The sequence below is a fragment of the Salvelinus alpinus genome, chromosome 5 (genome assembly GCF_045679555.1).
Source record: "Salvelinus alpinus chromosome 5, SLU_Salpinus.1, whole genome shotgun sequence".
NCBI classification, from domain to species: Eukaryota; Metazoa; Chordata; class Actinopteri; order Salmoniformes; family Salmonidae; genus Salvelinus; species Salvelinus alpinus.
Window position 1 is genome coordinate 73,047,462 of NC_092090.1, and position 21,653 is coordinate 73,069,114.

The 21,653-nt window shown below is 43.8% G+C and overlaps 1 protein-coding gene across 1 annotated transcript in view; it reads right to left on the bottom strand.

Moving 5' to 3' along the window:
- Nucleotides 1-21,653, bottom strand: part of LOC139576744 (smoothelin-like) — an 83,907-nt gene that overhangs the window by 10,982 nt on the left and 51,272 nt on the right. The window contains 2 exon segments of the mRNA XM_071403156.1: nucleotides 13,501-13,574; nucleotides 19,620-20,264. Of these exon segments, the coding sequence (XP_071259257.1) occupies nucleotides 13,501-13,574; nucleotides 19,620-20,264 (719 nt within the window).

Consider the following 21,653-nt stretch of genomic DNA (forward strand, 5'->3'; position numbering starts at 1 on the left):
TCCACCAATCAGGCCTTTATGGTAAAGTGGCCAGACAGAAGCAACTTCTCCGTAAAACGCATGACAGCCCGCTTGGAGTTTACCAAAAGGCACCTAAAGACTCTCAGACCATGAGAAATAAGATTATCTGGTCTGATGAAACCAAGATTGAAGTCTTTGGCTACCCCCCCCCCCCTCTGGAACGCTGCTCTGTTATTATCTATGCATAGTCACTTTAATAACCCTACCTACTGTACATGTACATATTACCACAAATATCTCGACACCAGTGCCCCTGCATATTGACATTGACTCTGTAACGGTTCCCCCTGTATATAGCCCCGCTATTGTTATTTACTGCTAATCTTTACTATTATTATTTGTTATTCTTATCTCTTACTTTTTGAATTTTTAAAATATATTTTTTAGGTATTTTCTTAAAACTGCATTGTTGGTTAAGGGCTTGTAAGTAAACATTTCACTGTTGTATTCGACGCATGACAAATAACATTTGATTTGATTGCCAAGCGCCACGTCTGGAGGAAAGCTGGCACCATCCCTATGGTGAAGCATGGTGGTGGCAGCATCATGCTGTGGGGATGTTTTTCAGCGGCAGGGACTGGGAGACTAGTCAGGATCGAGGGAAATATGAACGGAGCAAGTACAGAGAGATCCTTGATGAAAACCTGCTCCAGAGCGCTCAGGACCTCAGACTGGGTTGAAGGTTCACCTTCCAACAGGACAACAACCCTAAGCACACAGCCAAGACAATGCAAGAGTGGCTTCAGGACAAGTCTCTGAATGCCTTTGAGTGGCCCAGCCAGAGCCTGGACATGAAACCGACCGAACATCTCTGGAGAGACCTGAAAATCGTTGTGCGGCAACACTCTGGAGGGTGTGTTGACAGAGCTTGAGAGGATCTGCAGAGAAGAATGGGAGAAACTCCCCAAATACAGGTGTGACAAGCTTGTAGCGTCATACCCAAGAAGACTCAAGGCTATAATAGCTGCCAAAGGTGCTTCAACAAAGTACTGAGTAAAGGGTCTGAATACTTATGCAAATATGATATTTCACTATTCATTTTATTTTTTTATTAGCAAAAATAATAACCTGTTTTTGCTTTGTCATTATGGACTATTGTGTATAGATTGATGAGGGGAAAAACATTTTAATCCATTTTAAAATAAGGCTGTAACCTAACAAAATTTGGAAAAATTCAAGGGGTCTGAATACTTTCCGAAGGCACTGTATATATATTTTTTTGTTGCTCAAATTCAGCCTGCGGGCCACCAGTTGGGGAAACTTGATGTACACCTTCGCACCCCTCATGATTCCCCAGGCCCTCCAGCTCCTCGGTCTTCCTGCCTTGCCACAGAGCGTGAGGATTATTATTGGGCAGAGAGATACAGCGGTTCGACGTCCCTGCCAAGCAACAGTTAGCTCCCCCATCATTGGTCCTCTCAGTCTGTCTAAGCAGTATGATGAGGAACAGAGGGCTCATGTCATGTGACAGGAGTAAAGCACTACTTTGGCTATGGGCCTGTAGAGGTGCAATAATGTAAACTGTGTAGGATTGAAGCCAGCTTTACTCCTATAGTAGTATACACACTACAGTACTGTAAAAGCACAAGCACATTGTCCAGGAGCAGATGGTGCACCTCAGTCAGTGCTGTTACAGACAGGAGAGATGTAGGCTTTTTGTGTGCTCCCACTGCTGACAGACGAAGAAAGGAAATGAGACATGGACATAAACACAGCACAGTCTTCCATTAAGATACCACTGGCTTTGTAACCATTTCTTTTAAGAGGCCATGAAGCCTATAGATAACACCTCTTAAATAGATTTTCATATGGTGCCACATGCCTTTTGCAGACTATAGAGGCTGGGCTGGTCTGCTAGACTTTAATGCTTTTGTTGTAGATGTCCAGGTCCAGATTTAGCCCCAGACTGCTGGCACTGACCCCATCAGCCCCCCCCCCCCCCCCCACCCCCTCTCCTCCCAGAGAGACCAGCCAGGGAGAGGGTGCCCCACCCAGCCCCAGCGCAGACAGAGCTGTGTGATCCAGGGTGGCCTCTGGTTCTGGAGGTCTGGACTGAGACTCAGGGGTCTGACCCATGGGACAGGTCAGAGTGAGAGCCACTTGACCGCAGTGGAATGTTATTGGACACAGCCCTGCAACAAAACACCAAAACAAACAGGGCCTCACTGGAACAGATGCTTGGACATGTGTGGGCATTGTGGGGTTAGGGGTGAGGGAGAGGACAGATCCACTTTAAATGGCGTGTTATATAATTAATTAGTGTTTAGGGTACCAGTTATAGTACCCTAGGACGAGAGATGGGGTTATTTTCTTCTGTGAGAGTGGACATAGGTTAAGAGTGGCTGGTGTGCCTAACACTATGCCATTGTGTGACGTGTCTGTACACCTTTAGCACTGGGTTATATAAGAGCTGGGAAAACAGAACCGCATCTCTAATTCATTGATGATTGGAAAGAGACAGGCTTTCTTATCTTCTTTCAGGGGCATGAGAGTGGACATTGTGCTAAGGGTGTCCGGTTGAGTCTAACACTACGCCATTGAGAGTGTCCGTACACTCTAGACCTACAGGACTCGGTCATGTAAGAGGTGTTGAAGCAGAAGCGGATCTATATAGTACGGCATTGTGAAGCGTAGGGGTCGGGTAAGATCAGCTTCCAGTCTGTGACATGACTGAACTAAAGGAGAACAGCTTCCCTCTGGGTGGGAGAGTCCTGACGGACAGGACCAGCTGGTCTGGGAGCATTACTGGGCTAAGGACCCTGTCCAGCTGAATAATACCACATCAATTCCCTTCAATATCCCTCAAAATGTCATCAACATACAACAATAAACATACACTATAGAGCCAGGATGCTCTGTCACTCAGAGCAGCTCAGAATACATTACATTATTAGGAATAACATACTTGGCAAACCTTCACACACACCAATCTACAGAAACATACAGTCTGATTTCCCAACCAACAGAGCAGAGAGGTCAACAGGTTTCAGAGCCTATCTGTGTCAGTGTTAGCGGTACCGGTGTTCAAATCAAAATCAAATCAAATTTTATTTGTCACATACACATGGTTAGCCGATGTTAATGTAAGTGTCGTGAAATGCTTGTGCTTCTAGTTCCGACCATGCAGTAATATCTAACAAGTAATCCAACAATTTCACAACTCCTTTATACACAGAAGTGTAAAGGAATGAATACGAATATGTACATAATACCAGACTAATACCATCAGAGTAATTAGAAGGTAAATAATATAGGACAGAGAGAGAGCCTCTACATTGCCAGCTCCTTGGCTGGGTTCCCTTTACCCCAGTCAAAACACAGAGCAGAGCTGACCTTCTTGACCTGGACTACAGCAGGCTGCAGGGTTCAAGAGCAGTCTGACTGCCTCTAGAAGGCTGAGGAGCACATCAGGTCCAATCCCTAGAGTCGTCTAATCACAAAGGGTCTGGACCACGTGGGGGGGGGGGGCTGATGGAGTGCCATTGGTGTGTCACACACCTGAGATGTAATCAGAGAGAGCACCCAGGCTGTGAACCATCATTTGGCCACAGAGAAGGGTATGGTTCAGTATCTGACCAGGATCACTGTGTGAAGTGTGAACTCTGAGCCACGTATCCCAAATCAAATGGTAATGTCAAAGAGAGGTGAGGAGTTCCTAAAAGACTGAAGGGTAGTCCAAGTCCAACACAATGTTAGGGACCTATTTTAGGAGGAGAGTGCCACAGAGATCTTAGGAGCCCAGTGTTTGGGCAGTAGACCAGAGGCTTTCATCATGACCAGGCGGTTACTCAGAAGATTAAATGACAGCAAACAGGATACTTCCTCCCACCGCAGGATGTGTGTCCCCTGACAGAACACGGAAACAAACAAGAAAACCTGCACAAACACTCAGGGCAGTGAGGGCACCTCCACAAACCCCAACATCCACCCAATGGGATTAATGCATATCAGTGACAAACGCAGGTGTCACACACTCACAGACAATGAGAGAGGGGCTGGCACGAAACAGTGAGGGAAGAGAGAAAAGGTCATGCTTTGTGGATGGGAGGGGATGATGTGGATGGGAGGGGATGATGTGGGATGATAGAGATCCTGTTGGAACTGTCCTCATAAGTAGAGGGTGGGAAAAGACAGCAGGGGAGAAGGAGGGGCTACAGAAAGGCATGCAGATAAAGCTGGCGAGTTGATTGGTTACGGTTAAATCCCCTTCTTCACAATGATACCCCTAACCCTGAGATGTAACCAGCCATCTGTACTGACAATGTGCTCTAATCTGCTGTCAAGCTGAACACTAAAACCAGAAACTAACCTAGACTGATCAGATGCTCTTTATAGATGCGAAAACCTGTCATCCAAGATTAGAGGAAAATCTAGGCATCAAAGAGGGATAGGGAAGAGAGTGTCAGTAAAGAATAAAAGGCTGGAACTGATTCTAAATATTTTGTCAGGAGGGGATCCATACAGGCATAGAGAGAGAGCCATACCATGCTGTTGCTGTGCGAGATGCCTCCTAGTCCTATCAGTGAGGAGGTGGAGGAAGAACGACGTGTGGCAAAGGTGGGACAGTGTGGGACTGGTGTGGCCTCAGGTTCACAATCTGGTCCATTGGGTGTTTTAGGGCTGAGGGGTGTGCTGGATGGAAGTTGGAGGTCATTGGGAGTACTGGGTGTTGGCTCCGGGACGAAGGCTGTGTAAGGTGGTGGTTCAGGCAGGCCCAGGGCCTGACACAGAGCCTCCACCTGGCGGGCCAGCCTCTCCTGCTGGATACGCAGCCTCAAGTTCTCCTCCTGCAGAGCTGCCAAAGCTGTAGACAGAGGAGCCACACGCGCCGCAGCCTCCTCGAGCCGTGCATCCACCCGCTTCCCAAAGGCCTGCAGGTCACTGTGGATCTCCCCCACGGCACAGCGCAGTGTCAGCTCCAGCCCACACTCACCACCCTCACTCTCCTCCTCCTCAACCTGATCTTGGGCTAGCAGGTCACCAATCACCTCCTCCAAACCAGACTCAGCACACAGGCTGTCTGGATTGCCCACCAGGGGCTGTGGAGCCTCTGAGGCCGACAGGAAGTCCAGGTTCACTCCAGGCATGGTGGGTAACTGCTCTCAATATCAAAAGTCACACCGAAGGTCGGATCTCGTTACAATGAGATGCAAAGTCCCTCTCTTTCAACTAAGCGCTAGGAACCAAATCGAGCTCTAAGAGTTAAACAATCCAAGAGCGATGTTTGATGAGTTTTCAGTACGTATCCCCTGGGAGAAGAGGACAGTAGGCTCTCTCTCAGTCTGCCTGTTTATAGAGACCCTCCAAAACAACTCTAGTTCTTTATACCCCCCACAAACCCCAGACAGCCAATGAGCATTCACGGAATCCCGTTTCCAAGGCAGCAGAGGCCCCCACCCCTTTTTTTCCCCTCAGGTGCCATAGACATGTGTATTTATCACTAGCCCCATCTATTATTCCACTGAGCCAGTCAGGGCCTGGGTGTCTGGTGGGGGGCCGGAGGGGAAATACGGGTGACAACAATTCATAGATCCCTCCCCCCCCCTCTCAACTCCCCTTTTATTTAGAACCCTTGTCCTTCACACCTCGATTGGCAGGCGACTGGGGTTTGGATGGGCTGTGTCTGTGTCTGGCCGACTGAGAGGGCCGACAGAATTTTACTTAAAGTGTTTGACAAACTGCAGCCTCTCAGGCTTGACATTATGAGTCAGTTGAGCTGCATGGGTCAGGTCAGAGGACAGGTCACCAGGGGTTAGGAGAACCTAAGAAGCACACCGAGCTGTGAGAGACAGAGGGTGGTTAATGTGGTGGGCTATTGACAACCTGAACCTGGTTCTGGTTGACCCTGGCCGTGGGGAAGGCTCTTGTTGAAGGCCAGCTGCTCTCTGCCGTGTGCTTGCTTTGGAACTTGCTGATAGAATATAATATCACAGTGGTCTGACCAGCTGCTGTTACGTGTGCATTCTTCAAGTGCTTTGTGTGTCAAGTTGAATGCTTTGAGAGAGTGTTGAACAGTCTGTGTCTATATGAATGTGTGCCTCCAGCATGCATTTGTGTATATGTATGGAATGGTTATAACCATTCCAATTTTAGAAAATTATAGCACTGTAGGTCTGCATGAATCAAATAATTTGAACTCAAACTACAGTGATCTACAGTGATATCAGGTGAACAAGGTCAGCGCAATACAAGCAAGCCCTCTTAGCACGTAATGTTGTTCTTAATCTCTGGTACACACACCTAAATAGTGCTTGACTAATGGTGCCTAAGCAATATAGCTAAAACTGTGTTCACTGAAAAGCCAGCATTTTTGTAGTTATTTGGCATGGTGGTTTCCAGGGTTGGGTTCAGTTACATTTCAATTCAGAACGTAAACAAAATTCTAATTCTAATTCAAAATGTTCCTAATTGAAAAGCATTGATGAGAATTAGAAATGGAATATCATTGTACTTCCTGAATTGACTGGAATTTAAATGGAATTGACCCCAACCCTGGTGATTTCATCAAACCCCTAGGCATTCCTTAATATTGATATTGAGTGTGTAACTGAGCTGCTGATCCTGGGATTTAGAGGACAGCAGAACGGCTTCCAGGAACGGGGAGCAGGCCAGAGAGACTGTGGCCAGGCAGGCCAGGAGAAGTGGGTCAGACCCCATCAAGGACATCACTTTAGTCTGGTGCACACACACGCACACACACACACACACACACACACACACACACACACACACACACACACACACACACACACACACACACACACACACACACACACACACACACACACACACACACACACACACACACACACACACACACACACACACACACACACACACATCTGAACACTGCAACAAGGTTTGTGTGTGTGTGTGTGTGTGTGTCTGTCTGTCTGTCAAAACACAGTCTGTTTTGTTTGTGCATATTTGAGCATGTGTGTTGGTGAGGGAGAGCGAGAAAGAGGCAGAGGGACAAATAGAGACAGAGAGAGCATGTGTTGTGCGTGTGAATGTTCTCTATATCTCTAAATGTTATGTATCTGTATAATAAGCAAGTGACTGTATTTATGCCCTAAGGCATTCCTGTGTAAATCAGATAGACATTAATTGCCTCCGTCTCAGAGAAGTGACAATGTCTTTGATCGTTGTGACTAGAGGTCGACCGATTAATCAACATGGCTTATTTCAAGTTTTCATAACAATCGGTAATCAGCCTTTTTGGACATCGATTATGGCCGATTACATTGCAATCCACGAGGAGACTGCGTGGCAGGCTGACCACCTGCTACGCGAGTGCAGCATCAAAACGACCTTGTGGCTGCAAGGAGCCATGGTAAATTGCTAGCTAGCATTAAACGTATCTTATAAAAAACAATCAATCTTCACATAATCACTAGTTAACTACACATGGTTGATGATATTACTAGGTTAACTAGCTTGTCCTGCGTTGCATATAATCAATGCGGTGCCTGTTAATTTATCATCGAATCACAGCCTACTTCAACTTGATGATTTAACAAAAGCGCATTCGCGGAAAAAGCACAATCATTGCAATAATGTACCTAACCATAAACATCAATGCCTTTCTTAAAATCAGTACACAATTATATTTTTTAAACTTGTTATGTAGTTAAAATAAATTCATGTTAGCAGGCAATATTAACTAGGAAAATTGTGTCACTTCTCTTGCGTTTAGTGCAAGCAGAGTCAGGGTATATGCCGCAGTTTGGGCCGCCTGGCTCGTTGCGAACTGTTGAAAGGCCATTTATTCCTAACAAAGACCGTAATTAATTTGCCAGAATTTTACATAATTATGACATAACATTGAAGGTTGCGCAATGTAACAAACAGTAATATTTAGACTTTGGGTTGCCACCCGTTCGATAAAACAGGTAACGGTTCCCTATTTCACTGAAAGAAAAAATGTTTTGTTTTCGAAATGAGAGTTTACGGATTTGACCATATTAATGACCAAAGGCTCGTATTTCTGTGTGTTTATTATATTAAAATTAAGTATATGATTTAATATTTGATAGAGCAGTCTGACTGAGCGGTGGTAGGCAGAAGCAGCCTTCATTCAAACAGCAGCTCTTAGCAATGGTGGGATGCACAGCTCTGTTTATGACTTCAAGCCTATCAACTCCTGAGATTAGGCTGGCAATACTAAAGTGCCTATAAGAACATCCAATAGTCAAAGGTATATGAAATACAAATGGTATAGAGAGAAATAGTCCTATAATTCCTATAATAACTACAACCTAAAACTTCTTACCTGGGAATATTGAAGACTCATGTTAAAAGGAACCACCAGCTTTCATATGTTCTCATGTTCTGAGCAAGGAACTTAAAGTTAGCTTTTTTTACATGGCACATCTTGCACTTTTACTTTCTTCTCCAACACTGTTTTTTTTGCATTATTTTAACCAAATTGAACATGAAGTTAAAATAAGTGTTCATTGTTCATTCAGTATTGTTGTAATTGTCATTTATTACAAAAATATATATAAAAATCGTCCGATTAATCGGTATCGGCTTTTTTTGGTCCTCCAATAAGCGGTTTCGGCGTTGAAAAATCATAATTGGTCGACCTCTAGTTGTGACCCCGCTGCAGTTATTTACAAGAGAGTGTCTAAAAATAGTCAGCAGCTTTATCCAGAACACACCAATAAAATTCATCTGGGACTTCACCCTGGCCCCCCTCCAGAGAAGAACAGCACAGTGAGATAAATGATCTCAGGCCACAGCTTTAAGTCATATAGCCATAAAACTCCAGGGATAAAACAGTAACACACTGCATCTGACTTACGGCTCCACTAACAAAATCCACAGACCAGGATCATCTCCAAAATAGTCAGAGACCTCATCTCTCTCTCCCTTTCTCCTGTCCTCCATAAAAGCCCTGTACAGGGGCCATATACTAGGGAACATGTGTGCTGGTTGGGTAACCCGTGCTCAGTGTTTGTTCAGGCTGTGCTGACAATAGGGAGATTAGTGTGCTGTATGACAGTGAGTGGCCAGGACTGACAGTTGATCATTCACTGTGGGACCGTGGCCATAAACCCCTGTCCAGCGTTACCAGCGTGACCCAGGGCTCTGCTGTAATCTCCATGCCCGCAGGAGAGCCACTGCTTGTCCGTCATCGCCGCAGAGATAGAACGACGGCATTATTTACGCCCGAGGGCACGGGTCAGCAGACAGCCTGGACGGGTGGCAGAGATGAGTGGGCACAGGTGAGGGTACTTAATCCAGGGCCGACGTGGGCATCAATAACACCAACGGCCGGTCCCATCTGCTACACACACCCAGAGCTATTCCAACAGCACTCCCTCTTTCTCACTCTCACTTAGCTTAAGTCTCCGTTCCACCTTTCACCTGTTTGTTGATCTTACCCTCCATTTCCATCCTTAACGCTCCCACCTTTTCTGTCCTTCTCATTACCATTATTTATCATCTCTCCCTAACCCGCTTCTTGCTCGCTTTCTTCAGAGTTGATGCGTTTTTATTATTCTGCACATTGTAAGATTCAATGCTACCTTCACTGCATTATCCCAGTCTAAAAGCCTATCTGAACCTGAGCCGTCATTAAGTAACTGGTTGTGTATAGGGGTGATAACGATGATAAGGTTTGAGTACATACCACCAGAGAGGAGCAGAGGACCACCCACACAGATCACAAACAGTCTGTGTACCCCATGGCTTCTCCTTTACCAAACACCAATAAAGACTAACTCACCCAAAACAACCCTCTTATCACACAGCTTAGATTGCAAGACCTCCATAATAGGACTCTTCCATCAGTGTGTATACAACCCTACGATCCTATAGAGGACAGAGGAATGTGAATGAGGATCAATGTCAATGCCTGTTAACGGTGGGACTGGAAGCCAATCCAGACAAATCCATCGTCCATCATTATCACGCACCCTTGAACTTCCATGGGCCTGAGAGACTATGTGGGACAGGTGGTGGGGCCTACACCCAGGACAGAGGTACAGTGCAGCAGCCCTGCTTGATGCTAACCTAGAGCGAGAATAGCATCTGCCAGCTTCCCTTCACAAATCTCATTAGCAGAGTTATTTCCACGTGTGTCTAATAACCTGAATAAGCCCGGCTGATATACCATGCTGGTGGCTTGGGCTGAAAAAGTGTCCCCTGTTTGCCTACACAACAAGGAGCACGTCTTGTGCTCTTATTCAGAAACACATTCTAAACCTCAACACATGGTCTCAGTACCTGGAAACAAGGACAAGTGCACATATGTAGCGCAACTGTCTTGGTGTAAATCCTTACAAAAAGGACATCAAAAGAATCCAATGGTCGTATCCATGACTTTCACAACGAGCCACCAAAGTTTACCACTGAAAATGGGAAATGTTTTCAATTAAATTGTAACACATCACATACACAGACATGCAAGCCTCTCGACCATAGTTACCTATTATGCCTAGCACGGGTCAAGCATACACCTCATCTTCTGCAGAATGAATACATGTCTTCTTACCCCTTCATCCCGCTCAGTCTGTCTGTGTGTAAGAGCCACCTATCGGTGTCTGTATCCGTCTGGATGTGTGTAACTGCAGGGTTAACTGATAGAGACAGTCTCTATGCAACATCTTTAATCCCCCCCCCCCCCCGCACCTCCCAGCCCCAATCCCAGGCAGCGTCCTCCCAGCCCAGCCCTGATCCCCTAACCAGATTACTGCTCCGCTCTACATGGGGGGTGGAATAGAAAACCATTAAGGAGTGAGGAAACTAGACTACACTTTTCCCTTACCCTACATTCGCTTCCCTTCCTTCACTCATGACAGAGCTTTTTCCTTTTAAGAAGTGCCGTTTAAGAAGTGTAACTTTGATCTAAATTGTAACATTCTGTCATTAACAGTGCATGTTCAAATGTATAGCAAATAACACGTTTTCATATAAAAAATGTCAAAAAGACTATAGTAGGTGCCTATTACAGTAGGTGCCGCAAAGTAACAGGGTTATTTCTTAAGTCAGACATAAATCCCCTTGTGACAGGGGGAAATTAAGCTTGTTGTGTGCAACAGGGAGTGGCAATTGAGAAAAAAATGTATGGGTAACATGGTTGACATGTTATGATCATACCCACTCAGTTTCCCACCACAAAACACCAGGAAATGGCCAAATAGAGTAGAACCAGCTCACATGCTTTTACTATATGATTTGACTATTGGATTCAATGTTAGGTTCAAAGTTTCTTTTTAAAATATATATTTTGTAAGGAATAGATTCAGCACATTAAAACAAGAGTTTAGTTCACATGACAGAATTACCTTAAAATGAGGGACAGACGTAGATGAATCAATAATCACATGAAACAAATAATCATCTTCAGAAATGACTGTCAGAGCATCTAGGACTTTACAATGATGGTGAAACTTGGAGAAATGTTGGAATTAAGTGGGTTCAAATCTTCCTAGAAATGACACAGGGTTGACGGAGGGACTTGTGAATTTGCTGAATTTTGCAGATGTATTGAATTCTCTATGTGGTCTATATAAAAGGTCACTTAATTTATATAACAGGCTTTTAAAATACCATATTGGTGCACAATTTCTACAGAAAAATATCATAGGTACGCAAAAGGCACCTATTTTGTGGAACAATCCCTGTGTCGTCGTCTAGTTGAGTGGCTAGGACTTTAGGGAGGTGGCATGGGACTGTAGGGAGGTAGCATGGGACTGTAGGGAGGTAGCATGGGACTGTAGGGAGGTAGCATGGGACTGTAGGGAGGTGGCATGGGACTGTAGGGAGGTAGCATGGGACTGTAGGGAGGTAGCATGGGACTGTAGGGAGGTGGCATGGGACTGTAGGGAGGTAGCATGGGACTGTAGGGAGGTAGCATGGGACTGTAGGGAGGTGGCATGGGACTGTAGGGAGGTAGCATGGGACTGTAGGGAGGTAGCATGGGACTGTAGGGAGGTGGCATGGGACTGTAGGGAGGTAGCATGGGACTGTAGGGAGGTAGCATGGGACTGTAGGGAGGTGGCATGGGACTGTAGGGAGGTAGCATGGGACTGTAGGGAGGTAGCATTGGACTGTAGGGAGATAGCATGGACTGTAGGGAGGTAGCATAGGACTGTAGGGAGGTAGCATGGGACTGTAGGGAGGTAGCATGGGACTGTAGGGAGGTAGCATGGACTGTAGGGAGGTAGCATGGACTGTAGGGAGGTAGCATGGACTGTAGGGAGGTAGCATGGACTGTAGGGAGGTAGCATGGACTGTAGGGAGATAGCATAGACTGTAGGGAGGTAGCATGGGACTGTAGGGAGGTAGCATGGACTGTAGGGAGGTAGCATGGACTGTAGGGAGGTAGCATGGACTGTAGGGAGGTGGCATGGACTGTAGGGAGGTGGCATGGACTGTAGGGAGATGGCATGGACAGTAGGGAGGTGGCATGGACTGTAGGGAGGTGGCATAGAGTGTAGAGAGGTGGCACAGACTGTAGGGAGGTGGCATAGACTGTAGGGAGGTGGCATAGACTGTAGAGAGATGGCACGGACTGTAGAGAGGTGGCATAGACTGTAGAGAGGTGGCATAGACTGTAGAGAGGTGGCATAGACTTTAGGGAGATGGCATAGACTGTAGGGAGGTGGCATAGACTGTAGGGAGGTGGCATGGACTGTAGGGAGATGGCATGGACTGTAGGGAGGTGGCATGGACTGTAGGGAGGTGCAGAGATAAATCTCAGGAGGGATGGGGCATAGACAGAATGAAGTGCCCAGTGCAGCTCCCTCCCTGTCTGTTTCTCATACCCTACAAGGACACTCTTTGTTTGATAAACACCAAGTCCGCCCTGCTCGCTCGCTCTCTCTCCCTCCCTCCCTCTCTCTCTCTCTCGCTCTTATAAGGCGCATGAGGCACTTGCTTTCAGGGGCAAAGCAAGTGCTTTGTGACAACGATGATACATTTTGGGGGGAATTAAGAATAGAATAGAAATAAGTATGACATTTTAAGGCAAGAGGTAAACCATGACTGTTCAACTTATAGTCCAACATTTATTGATAGCTTTTAAAGGCATCACATGCATAACTCAGGTTTGACACGTTACAGTCATTTAAAGTCCTACTCCAGTCTCCTTTTCACCTCATTTAACATCTGATTTACTTAACAAAAGGCACACCTCAATAGGTGGTCCAGGTATGACATGTCATGGCACAAGTGGGGGGGGCTTTCCTCTTTTGTTCTCTATTGCTCCTCTATTGTTGGTCAAGCAAGAGGGGAGGCCGATGACATCACATCAGACCATCTACTTAAATGCCCTATTCCTTAAAGTTTGCAGTTGTGTCAAAAAAAATGATTTGCTGAAAATATATATATTTTTACCCTTCAGTGTGTACACATTACTGTATTTATACTTGGAATACTGTTTTTCAATTGGAAAAGTCAAAAAATTGCTGTAGTGTGTCTTTAACCCTGCGTTTCTGCCAGGACAGGAGGAGTGGAGTGTTACAGTACCTTGAAAGAGGATCCAGAAGTGAGGCTGGAGGAGGAGGTCTTGAAGGGGGTCGCTCTCAGACCCATGGTCAACTCTGCCAGGGAGAGAGAGAGAGCCATACAGCGAGAGACTTACATGGAGCTGACGTGTCAAAAGCTCTATAAAACAATGTCACAGCACACCACCAGTGTTTAACCATAAATAGTTACATGTTAAATGGACTCAAGTCCCCAAAGCATACAGTATTCGTGTTGTATATTGTACATGATGATGTGCCTATGGCTCTGAGTGTCCATGAGGGGACCATCACTCACTTACATAAGCCGTCATGGTGCCTTCCTGTATTATACTTATGCAACAAACCAAAAAATATTCTACTGAGCCATTTACTTTATATAATATTCATACCTTGTATTATTTCTTATTGTTGAGAAGGAACCTGCGAGTAAGCATTTCTTTGGACGGGGTATACCATGTGTATCCTGAGCATATGACTAAAAAAAACTTTAAATGGTGTCATAAAGGATGGTAGTGAGTCACACTATGGGCCCTGCCACCGCTAATACAAACACCCATATTCCATCTTTCTCTGCACACATACAATGTCATGTGACCTGTGTACCAACACACACACACACAGTAAACTGGGGACCAACATAATACGTTTTTTTCTGGATCAAAAAGGGGCTTAGGTGGTTGGGCGTGGCAAGGGGAGTGGCAGGGGGGCGTGGTAATGGGCACGGTCAGCCCGGTGGAGAACATTTTAGAGTCCTCCACCTTGGCAGTGTAGGGAAATGCTTTAATATTTAAGCCAATAACCTGCAATTCTCAAAATCTCTCCATGAAGATGAAGAGGAATTGTTTCATGTTTCAGTTTTAAAGCATTTTCTGCAATCCTACACATTTTCTCATAGAGCAGAGAGAAAATTTAGCCATTTTAAAGCTAATTTCCTGCAATTCTATGCATTTTGACATGGCTAATGCTGTGTTCCTTTGTTCAAACATAATCAAATCAATACTGCTAAATTCATTGTTTTGGCCATTTTCAATTCTCCCTGACTGTCTAGCTTTTATTTAGGTGATTGATAGTATTCAAATATTAGATTATTAAACAATATATAGATAAGTTCATTAAGCGTTTTTCCATTCTGAAAATGAATTAAAAAAAATATACAGTGCATTCGGAAAATATTCAGAACGTAACAACATTTTGTTACGTTGCAGCCTTATTCTAAAATTGATTCAATTGTTTTTTTCTCACTCAACAATCTACACACAATACCCCATAACGACAAAGAAAAAAATGGTTTTTAGACATTTTTGCAAAGTTATAAAAAAGGAACAAATGAAATAACACATTTACATAGGTATTCAGACCCTTTACTCGGTACTTTGTTAAAAGCACCTTTGGCAGCGATTACAGCCTCGCGTCTTCTTGGGAACGATGCTACAAGCTTGGCACACCTGTATTTGGGGAGTTTCTCCCATTCTTCTCTGCAGATCCTCTCAAGCTCTGTCAGGTTGGATAGGGAGCGTCGAGGCACAGCTATTTTCAGGTCTCTCCAGATATGTTAGATAGGGTTCAAGTTCGGGCTCTGGCTGGCCCACTCAGAGACTTGTCTTGAAGCAACTCCTGCGTTGTCTTGGCTGTGTGCTTAGGGTCATTGTCCTGTTGGAAGGTGAACCTTCGTCCCAGTCTGAGGTCCTAAGCGCTCTGGAGCAGGTTTTCATCAAGGATCTCTCTGTACTTTGCACCGTTCATCTTTCTCTCAATCCTGACTAGTCTTCCAGTCCCTGCCACTGAAAAACATCCCCACAGCATGATGCTGCCACCACCATGCTTCACCGTAGGGATGGTGCCAGGTTTCCTCCAGACGTGACGCTTGGCATTCAGGCCAAAGAGTTCAATCTTGGTTTCATCAGACCAGAGAATCTTGTTTCTCATGGTTTGAGAGTCTTTCGGTGCCTTTTGGCAAACTCCATGTGGGCTGTTATGTGCCTTTTAGGGTTAGCAAAAGGGGGATACCTAGTCAGTTGTACAACTGAATGCATTCAAATTAAATGGGTCTTCCGCATTTAACCCAACCCCTCTGAATCAGAGAGGTGCGGGGGGCTGCCTTAATCGACATCCACGTCTTCGGCGCGCAGGGAACAGTGGGTTAACTGCCTTGCTCAGGGGCAGAACGACAGATTTGTACCTTGTCAGCTCGGGGATTCAATCCAGCAACTTTTCGTTTACTGGCCCAATGCTCTAACCACTAGGCTACCTGCTTTTAGTGAGGAGTAGCTTCTGTCTTGATTTTTGCTCTGACATACACTGTCAACTGTGGGACCTTATATAGACAGGTGAGTGCCTTTGCAAATCATGTCCAATCAATTAAATTTACCACAGGTAGACTGCAATCAAGTTGTAGAAACATCAAGGATGATCAATGGAAACAGGATGCACCTGAGCTCAATTTTGAGTCTCTTAGCAAAGGGTCTGAATACTTATGTAAATAAGGTATTTCCGTAATTTTTTTATTTTAATACATTTGCAAAAATGTCTAAAAAACAGTTTTTTCTCTTTGTCATTATGGGGTTTTGTCTGTAGATTGATGAGGAAAACAATGAATTTAATCAATTTTAGAATAAGGCTGTAACGTAAAAGTCAAGGGGTCTGAATACTTCCCGAATGCACTGTATATATTTTTACACTGTTTGGACTTAGGCTTCCTGAAAGTCTTAGGCTTTCTCTTAGGATTTCAATAGCAGACAAAGCCCTACATAAGACAGCAGCTATGTCAGTTTAACCACATCTGTAAAACAGAAGTGCCTGTTTGATCCGTTCCAGTGTTCTGTACTGTACACTCAGGACTGTTGTTAGGAGCTGCTGGGTGAACACAAGACATTCTCCAAACCGGTCTTCAGTCAGTGGCAGGGAGCTTCCAAAAAAGGAACCCAAAGGCATTAGAGCAAAATTGGGCTTAAAGCCGGCCTCTTGAAGAAGCCCAGTGGAGCTGTCAGAGGGTCTGGGAGGAGGGAGATGAGACGAGGGGGCTAATCAGAGTCTGACTGGGTGCTGTAATAGTCCTGCTCCAGGCAGGGTCTTAAGTAAACTGTTTGGGTTGGAGGTCCTGGTGGTTGGAAAGTGCTGGAGCACAAGACTGGTTGTTTGGACAGATGTCCACAGCAGCTGTGAACAGGCCGCTTCTGAGACACACCAAAACACTAACATCCACATACACAGAAAGATGAACAGAAACATAACCAGACAAGTAGGTGTCCAGAGGGGTACCCTATGAAGAAAGGTAGATCTACTCAGGGTTTTCTGAAGCTACCCAGCTCCAGTTAGCTCCACATTCCAGCTCAGACTTCATACTGTACGTATTAGGAAGGTGGATATTGCTTGTCTGTAATTGTGCATGCATGTCGCAGATGGCTAGTTGAACGTCGAAAATCTTAACTGAGATAATGCTGAAACATCATATTTTAATTTGTGCCGAAAACAAAATGATGGAAATGTTATCTTGCAAATTTATGGTGTGAAATAGGCTTTTAGAAGTGCAGTCTTTATTTTATTGCTTATTATTATCGTTAATACAGTCTTTATTTTATTGCTTATTATTATCGTTAATAGTCTTTATTTTTTAAACTTATTATTATCGTTAATACAGTCTTTATTTTATTACTTATTATTATCGTTAATAGTCTTTATTTCTTTAACTTATTATTATTGTTAATACAGTCTTTATTTTATTACTTATTATTATCGTTAATACAGTGTTTATTTTATTACTTATTATTATCATCGTTAATACAGCCTATTTTTTATTACTTATTATTATCATCGTTAATACAGCCTATTTTTTATTACTTATTATTATCATCGTTAATACAGTCTTTTTTATTACTTATTATTATCATCGTTAATACAGTCTTTTTTATTACTTATTATTATCATCGTTAATACAGTCTTTTTTATTACTTATTATTATCATCGTTAATACAGTCTTACTTTTTTATTACTTATTATTATCGTTAATAATGAATAATAAAATAAAGACGGTATTAACGATAATAATAAGTAATAAAATAAAGACTGTATTAACGATTATCTTTTTTTTATTTTTTTATTTCACCTTTATTTAACCAGGTAGGCTAGTTGAGAACAAGTTCTCATTTGCAACTGCGACCTGGCCAAGATAAAGCATAGCAGTGTGAACAGACAACAACACAGAGTTACACATGGAGTAAACAATAAACAAGTCAATAACATGGTAGAAAAAAGAGAATCTATATACAATGTGTGCAAAAGGCATGAGGAGGTAGGCAATAAATCGAATAATTACAATTTAGCAGATTAACACTGGAGTGATAAATCATCAGATGATCATGTGCAAGTAGAGATACTGGTGTGCAAAAGAGCAGAAAAGTAAATAAATAAATTACTTATTATTATCGTTAATACAGTCTTTATTTTATTACTTATTATTATCGTTAATACAGTCTTTGTGTTTTTATTACTTATTATTATCGTTAATACAGTCTTTGTGTTTTTATTACTTATTATTATCGTTAATACAGTCTTTATTTTATTACTTATTATTATCGTTAATACAGTCTTTGTGTTTTATTACTTATTATCGTTAATACAGTCTTTGTGTTTTTATTACTTATTATTATCGTTAATACAGTCTTTATTTTATTACTTATTATCGTTAATACAGTCTTTATTTTATTACTTATTATTATCGTTAACACAGTCTTTGTTTTTTTATTACTTATTATTATCGTTAATACAGTCTTTATTTTATTACTTATTATTATCGTTAATACAGTCTTTATTTTATTACTTATTATTATCGTTAATACAGTCTTTGGTGTGCTTATCAATGCACAAACACCTTTTCCCCAACTCATATCAATATATATTTTTATTAAGTCATAAGAAAGTGTTACATTGTGTGAAGTTTACTAAATGTGTAAAGTGATATATTTTAACATATAAAAAACAAAACATTTTATTAATAAAATATTTAATCAGCTGTCTTCCTTATTAAGAGATCTTTGCAAGAGGGAAGGAATCCGATTTCATTGGTCCTCAACTCTTGGCTCAGTCATTTCATTCAGGGTAAGTGGAGTTAGCCACGAGTTAGCCTGCCCCGGAGCAGGTTAGTTCTGAAGGATTTCTTGCCATAGAAATGTACCTGGCTAAAAGGTGAGCCACTTTCATATGACTGGTTATCCCAAGTTGAACTGAGAGTTGACTAACGTTACCTTGCCAACTTCTCAAAACCTGCTTCGTAGGATACCCCTCAGGAGTAGGATAAAGTTACGTTTAGCGATAACACCTGTTTTCAACGTTTGTGTTGACAACGTATGCCCGAGTACTAGAGTACAGTGTGAGTGTTTGTATGGCATTTACAGAGTGGTATACAGACCATAGTCTGTTGTGGATGTTGCCAACTCTGCAGGAATGCAACAGAAAGACTACAGTGTATTGTGCTGTTAGACCATACAGTTTACTCAATAATTGCCCATTGTTGTGTGTCCTTGATCCCTTACCACCCTCCATCCCCTCTCCACCTCCACACAGCGTGCCTGCCCATCATAGAGACAATGCTGCTCGTCCACAGCAAAACCCTGCTCCCCCCCCCCCACACACACACTCCCTGGCCCTAACCCTGGCCCTGGTCTGACCCCAGCCTGGGGTTCAGCCCTGCTGACTTACCCATACAAATGCATTCTATTTCTATGGACTGAACCCTGTCCCTGATCTCAAGGCTGATATTAGCATGCAGAGGTGGAGCTGGGACAGAACAGGAAACATCCAGTATCTACACAATCTGTCTCCACAAACAGACACAGTTCCTATGATCTGCTGCAGTACACTGGGCTGAAGGGATGAAAAATGGCTCCACTGTTAATGTTTGCTGATCTATTCTAAGATTTAAAAGGGAGAAAAATATTTAAAGGCAAGTCTATGACTGAAGTAGGCTCAAGGCACTCAGTCCGCCTGGTACCACTGGTAACGCATCATTTCAAATATCAACTTCTGTTTTTGGATTTAACACAAATCTATCAAAAGCTATGGTCTGTACATATAAAGAATCTGGAACCAGAAGTCTATCTAGCATCCATTAGGCAGTGCTCCTACCTGCTCTCTGTCCCATGGAGTTGGTGGTGATGCGTGGGGCCATGGAGGCCAGGTTGCCTCTAGAGGAAGAGGAGGAGGAGCAGGAGGAGGAGGAGGTGGTGATGGTGTGTCCATCTTTGATCTCGATAGTTAGGAAGGTCTTCATGTCGGGGTCTGCCTCTCCCTGGTTCCCTAGGGTCTTGTCTTCCTTTGAGATGCCCGAGGAGTGCTGCAGCTTTTTAGCCGGCTGCTTCGCCCCGCCTACAGTGCTCATGGATGGAGCAGCGGTTTGCAGATCTTTGGTGGCCACGCCCCCTGGCTGAATTGTGCCCTGGCATTGGACAAGGTTCTCTGAGGAGGAGGAGGATGAAGAGTACGATGTAGAACCTACATGGGGTCTCCCGTGCCTGTCTGTAAGGGATCTGATGGATACTGCTGTGGTCATTGCTGTTTGGTTGACTGGCGCTGCTGCTCGTCCCTCACTCAGCTCGGTGGCTCTGCCTAGGACTCGGGCACTGGGGGCTGTCCCATTCCTTAGAGACTGAGAGCCCCTCTTCAGGAACGGGACACTGGGGCTTGGGCTGGGCTCTGTGAACTTACGCATACGGTCCCGCACAGAGTTAGCCCGGCCAAACGGGGCCAAGACAACCGGCTCCTTTTCAGGCACTGCAAAACACAGACAACACATTAGTGTAAATTACTTACACACAGTAGCAAATAACAGAGGACCAGACACAGTCAAGTAATACAAAGTCAGTAGTTAATTACCCAGCTCCCCGGTACAGCTTACACACAAAGGCTGGAAACATTTCAAAGTCTTCAGCAGGGCAACATGACTAAAATCCCCAAAACTCAAAGCAGCACACTCACTGCCTTTGTCTCCTCATCCTAAAGCTCTCTGCAAATCCCTTTATTTTATTTCCCTTCTCTCACACTCCCTCTCTCTATCTTCCTTTTTCCAGCCCCCCTCCTTTTCTTCACTCGCCCTCCCTCATTCTCCCTCTTTTTTTAGTGCATCAGCTTTGGCCATAAGCTGACAGATGTCTAGGTTGCCTGAGTGTTTCTGGATTCCTGCTACTTTATGTACAGTAAAATGATGGTCTGCTTTCATCACATATAGGGAAAAGCTCCACACTCATTTAGGGAAGTTCCCTCCCGCTTAATAATCTCGATTTAGTGTGCTTGAGAATCACAAGCTTTTAGGAGCAGTGGGGCCACAGAGAGGAGATTATAAAGAAGCACTAGGGAGCGAAAGACAACGTCTCCCTTATGGAGGCAAAACATTTGCGGACACAGACCAGTGTTTACACGGGATAGAGAGTTAAAAGACAAACGTGCACACACACACACACACAGACGATCCTGTGCACTCGTATCTTCCATATTCTATCTCTATCCAGTCCTCTAGTGGTGCACCCTCACCCTCCCCTGTATGAAAGGCCCTATACGGCCATGCTGGCCCTGGAAGGCTCCTTCGAAAGGAAGCCATTCAACTGATAGGACTTAGGGAGCAGGGCGTCTTGATATTAGAGGAACAGCTATAACTCAGCAGCACTAAGGGATTCCAGCTCACAGGTCCTCTGGTGTGATGTTATCAACACTGCCGGTGGAGTTTAACAGTAAAGCACAAGTAATGAGGCACAGATCCTGGCTGGCTCCCACTTTAAATGTTAGGTTATTACATCTATAATGCCTTCAGAAAGTATTTCATAACCCTTGACTCAATCCACATTTTGTTTTGTTACAAACTGAATTCAAAATGGATTAAATAGATTTTGTTTCTCACCCATCTACAAACAATACCCCATAATGACAAAATCAGGGCTGAGTATGTAAATATCTTCAAATTTGTTTCCTAACTCCCACATAATCAGACTGAGCATTCCAATGGCCAAAAGAGGCTAAAGGAAATAAATGATAAAAATATATATATTGGAGTTGTTTTCATGAAATAAACACACAGAATGATTTATTAGACAGAGTGATCATTTAAAAATACAATTAAAAAGACTGCATGGGGGCTTTACGGGCCGCAAAATTAGCAGCGATGACTGG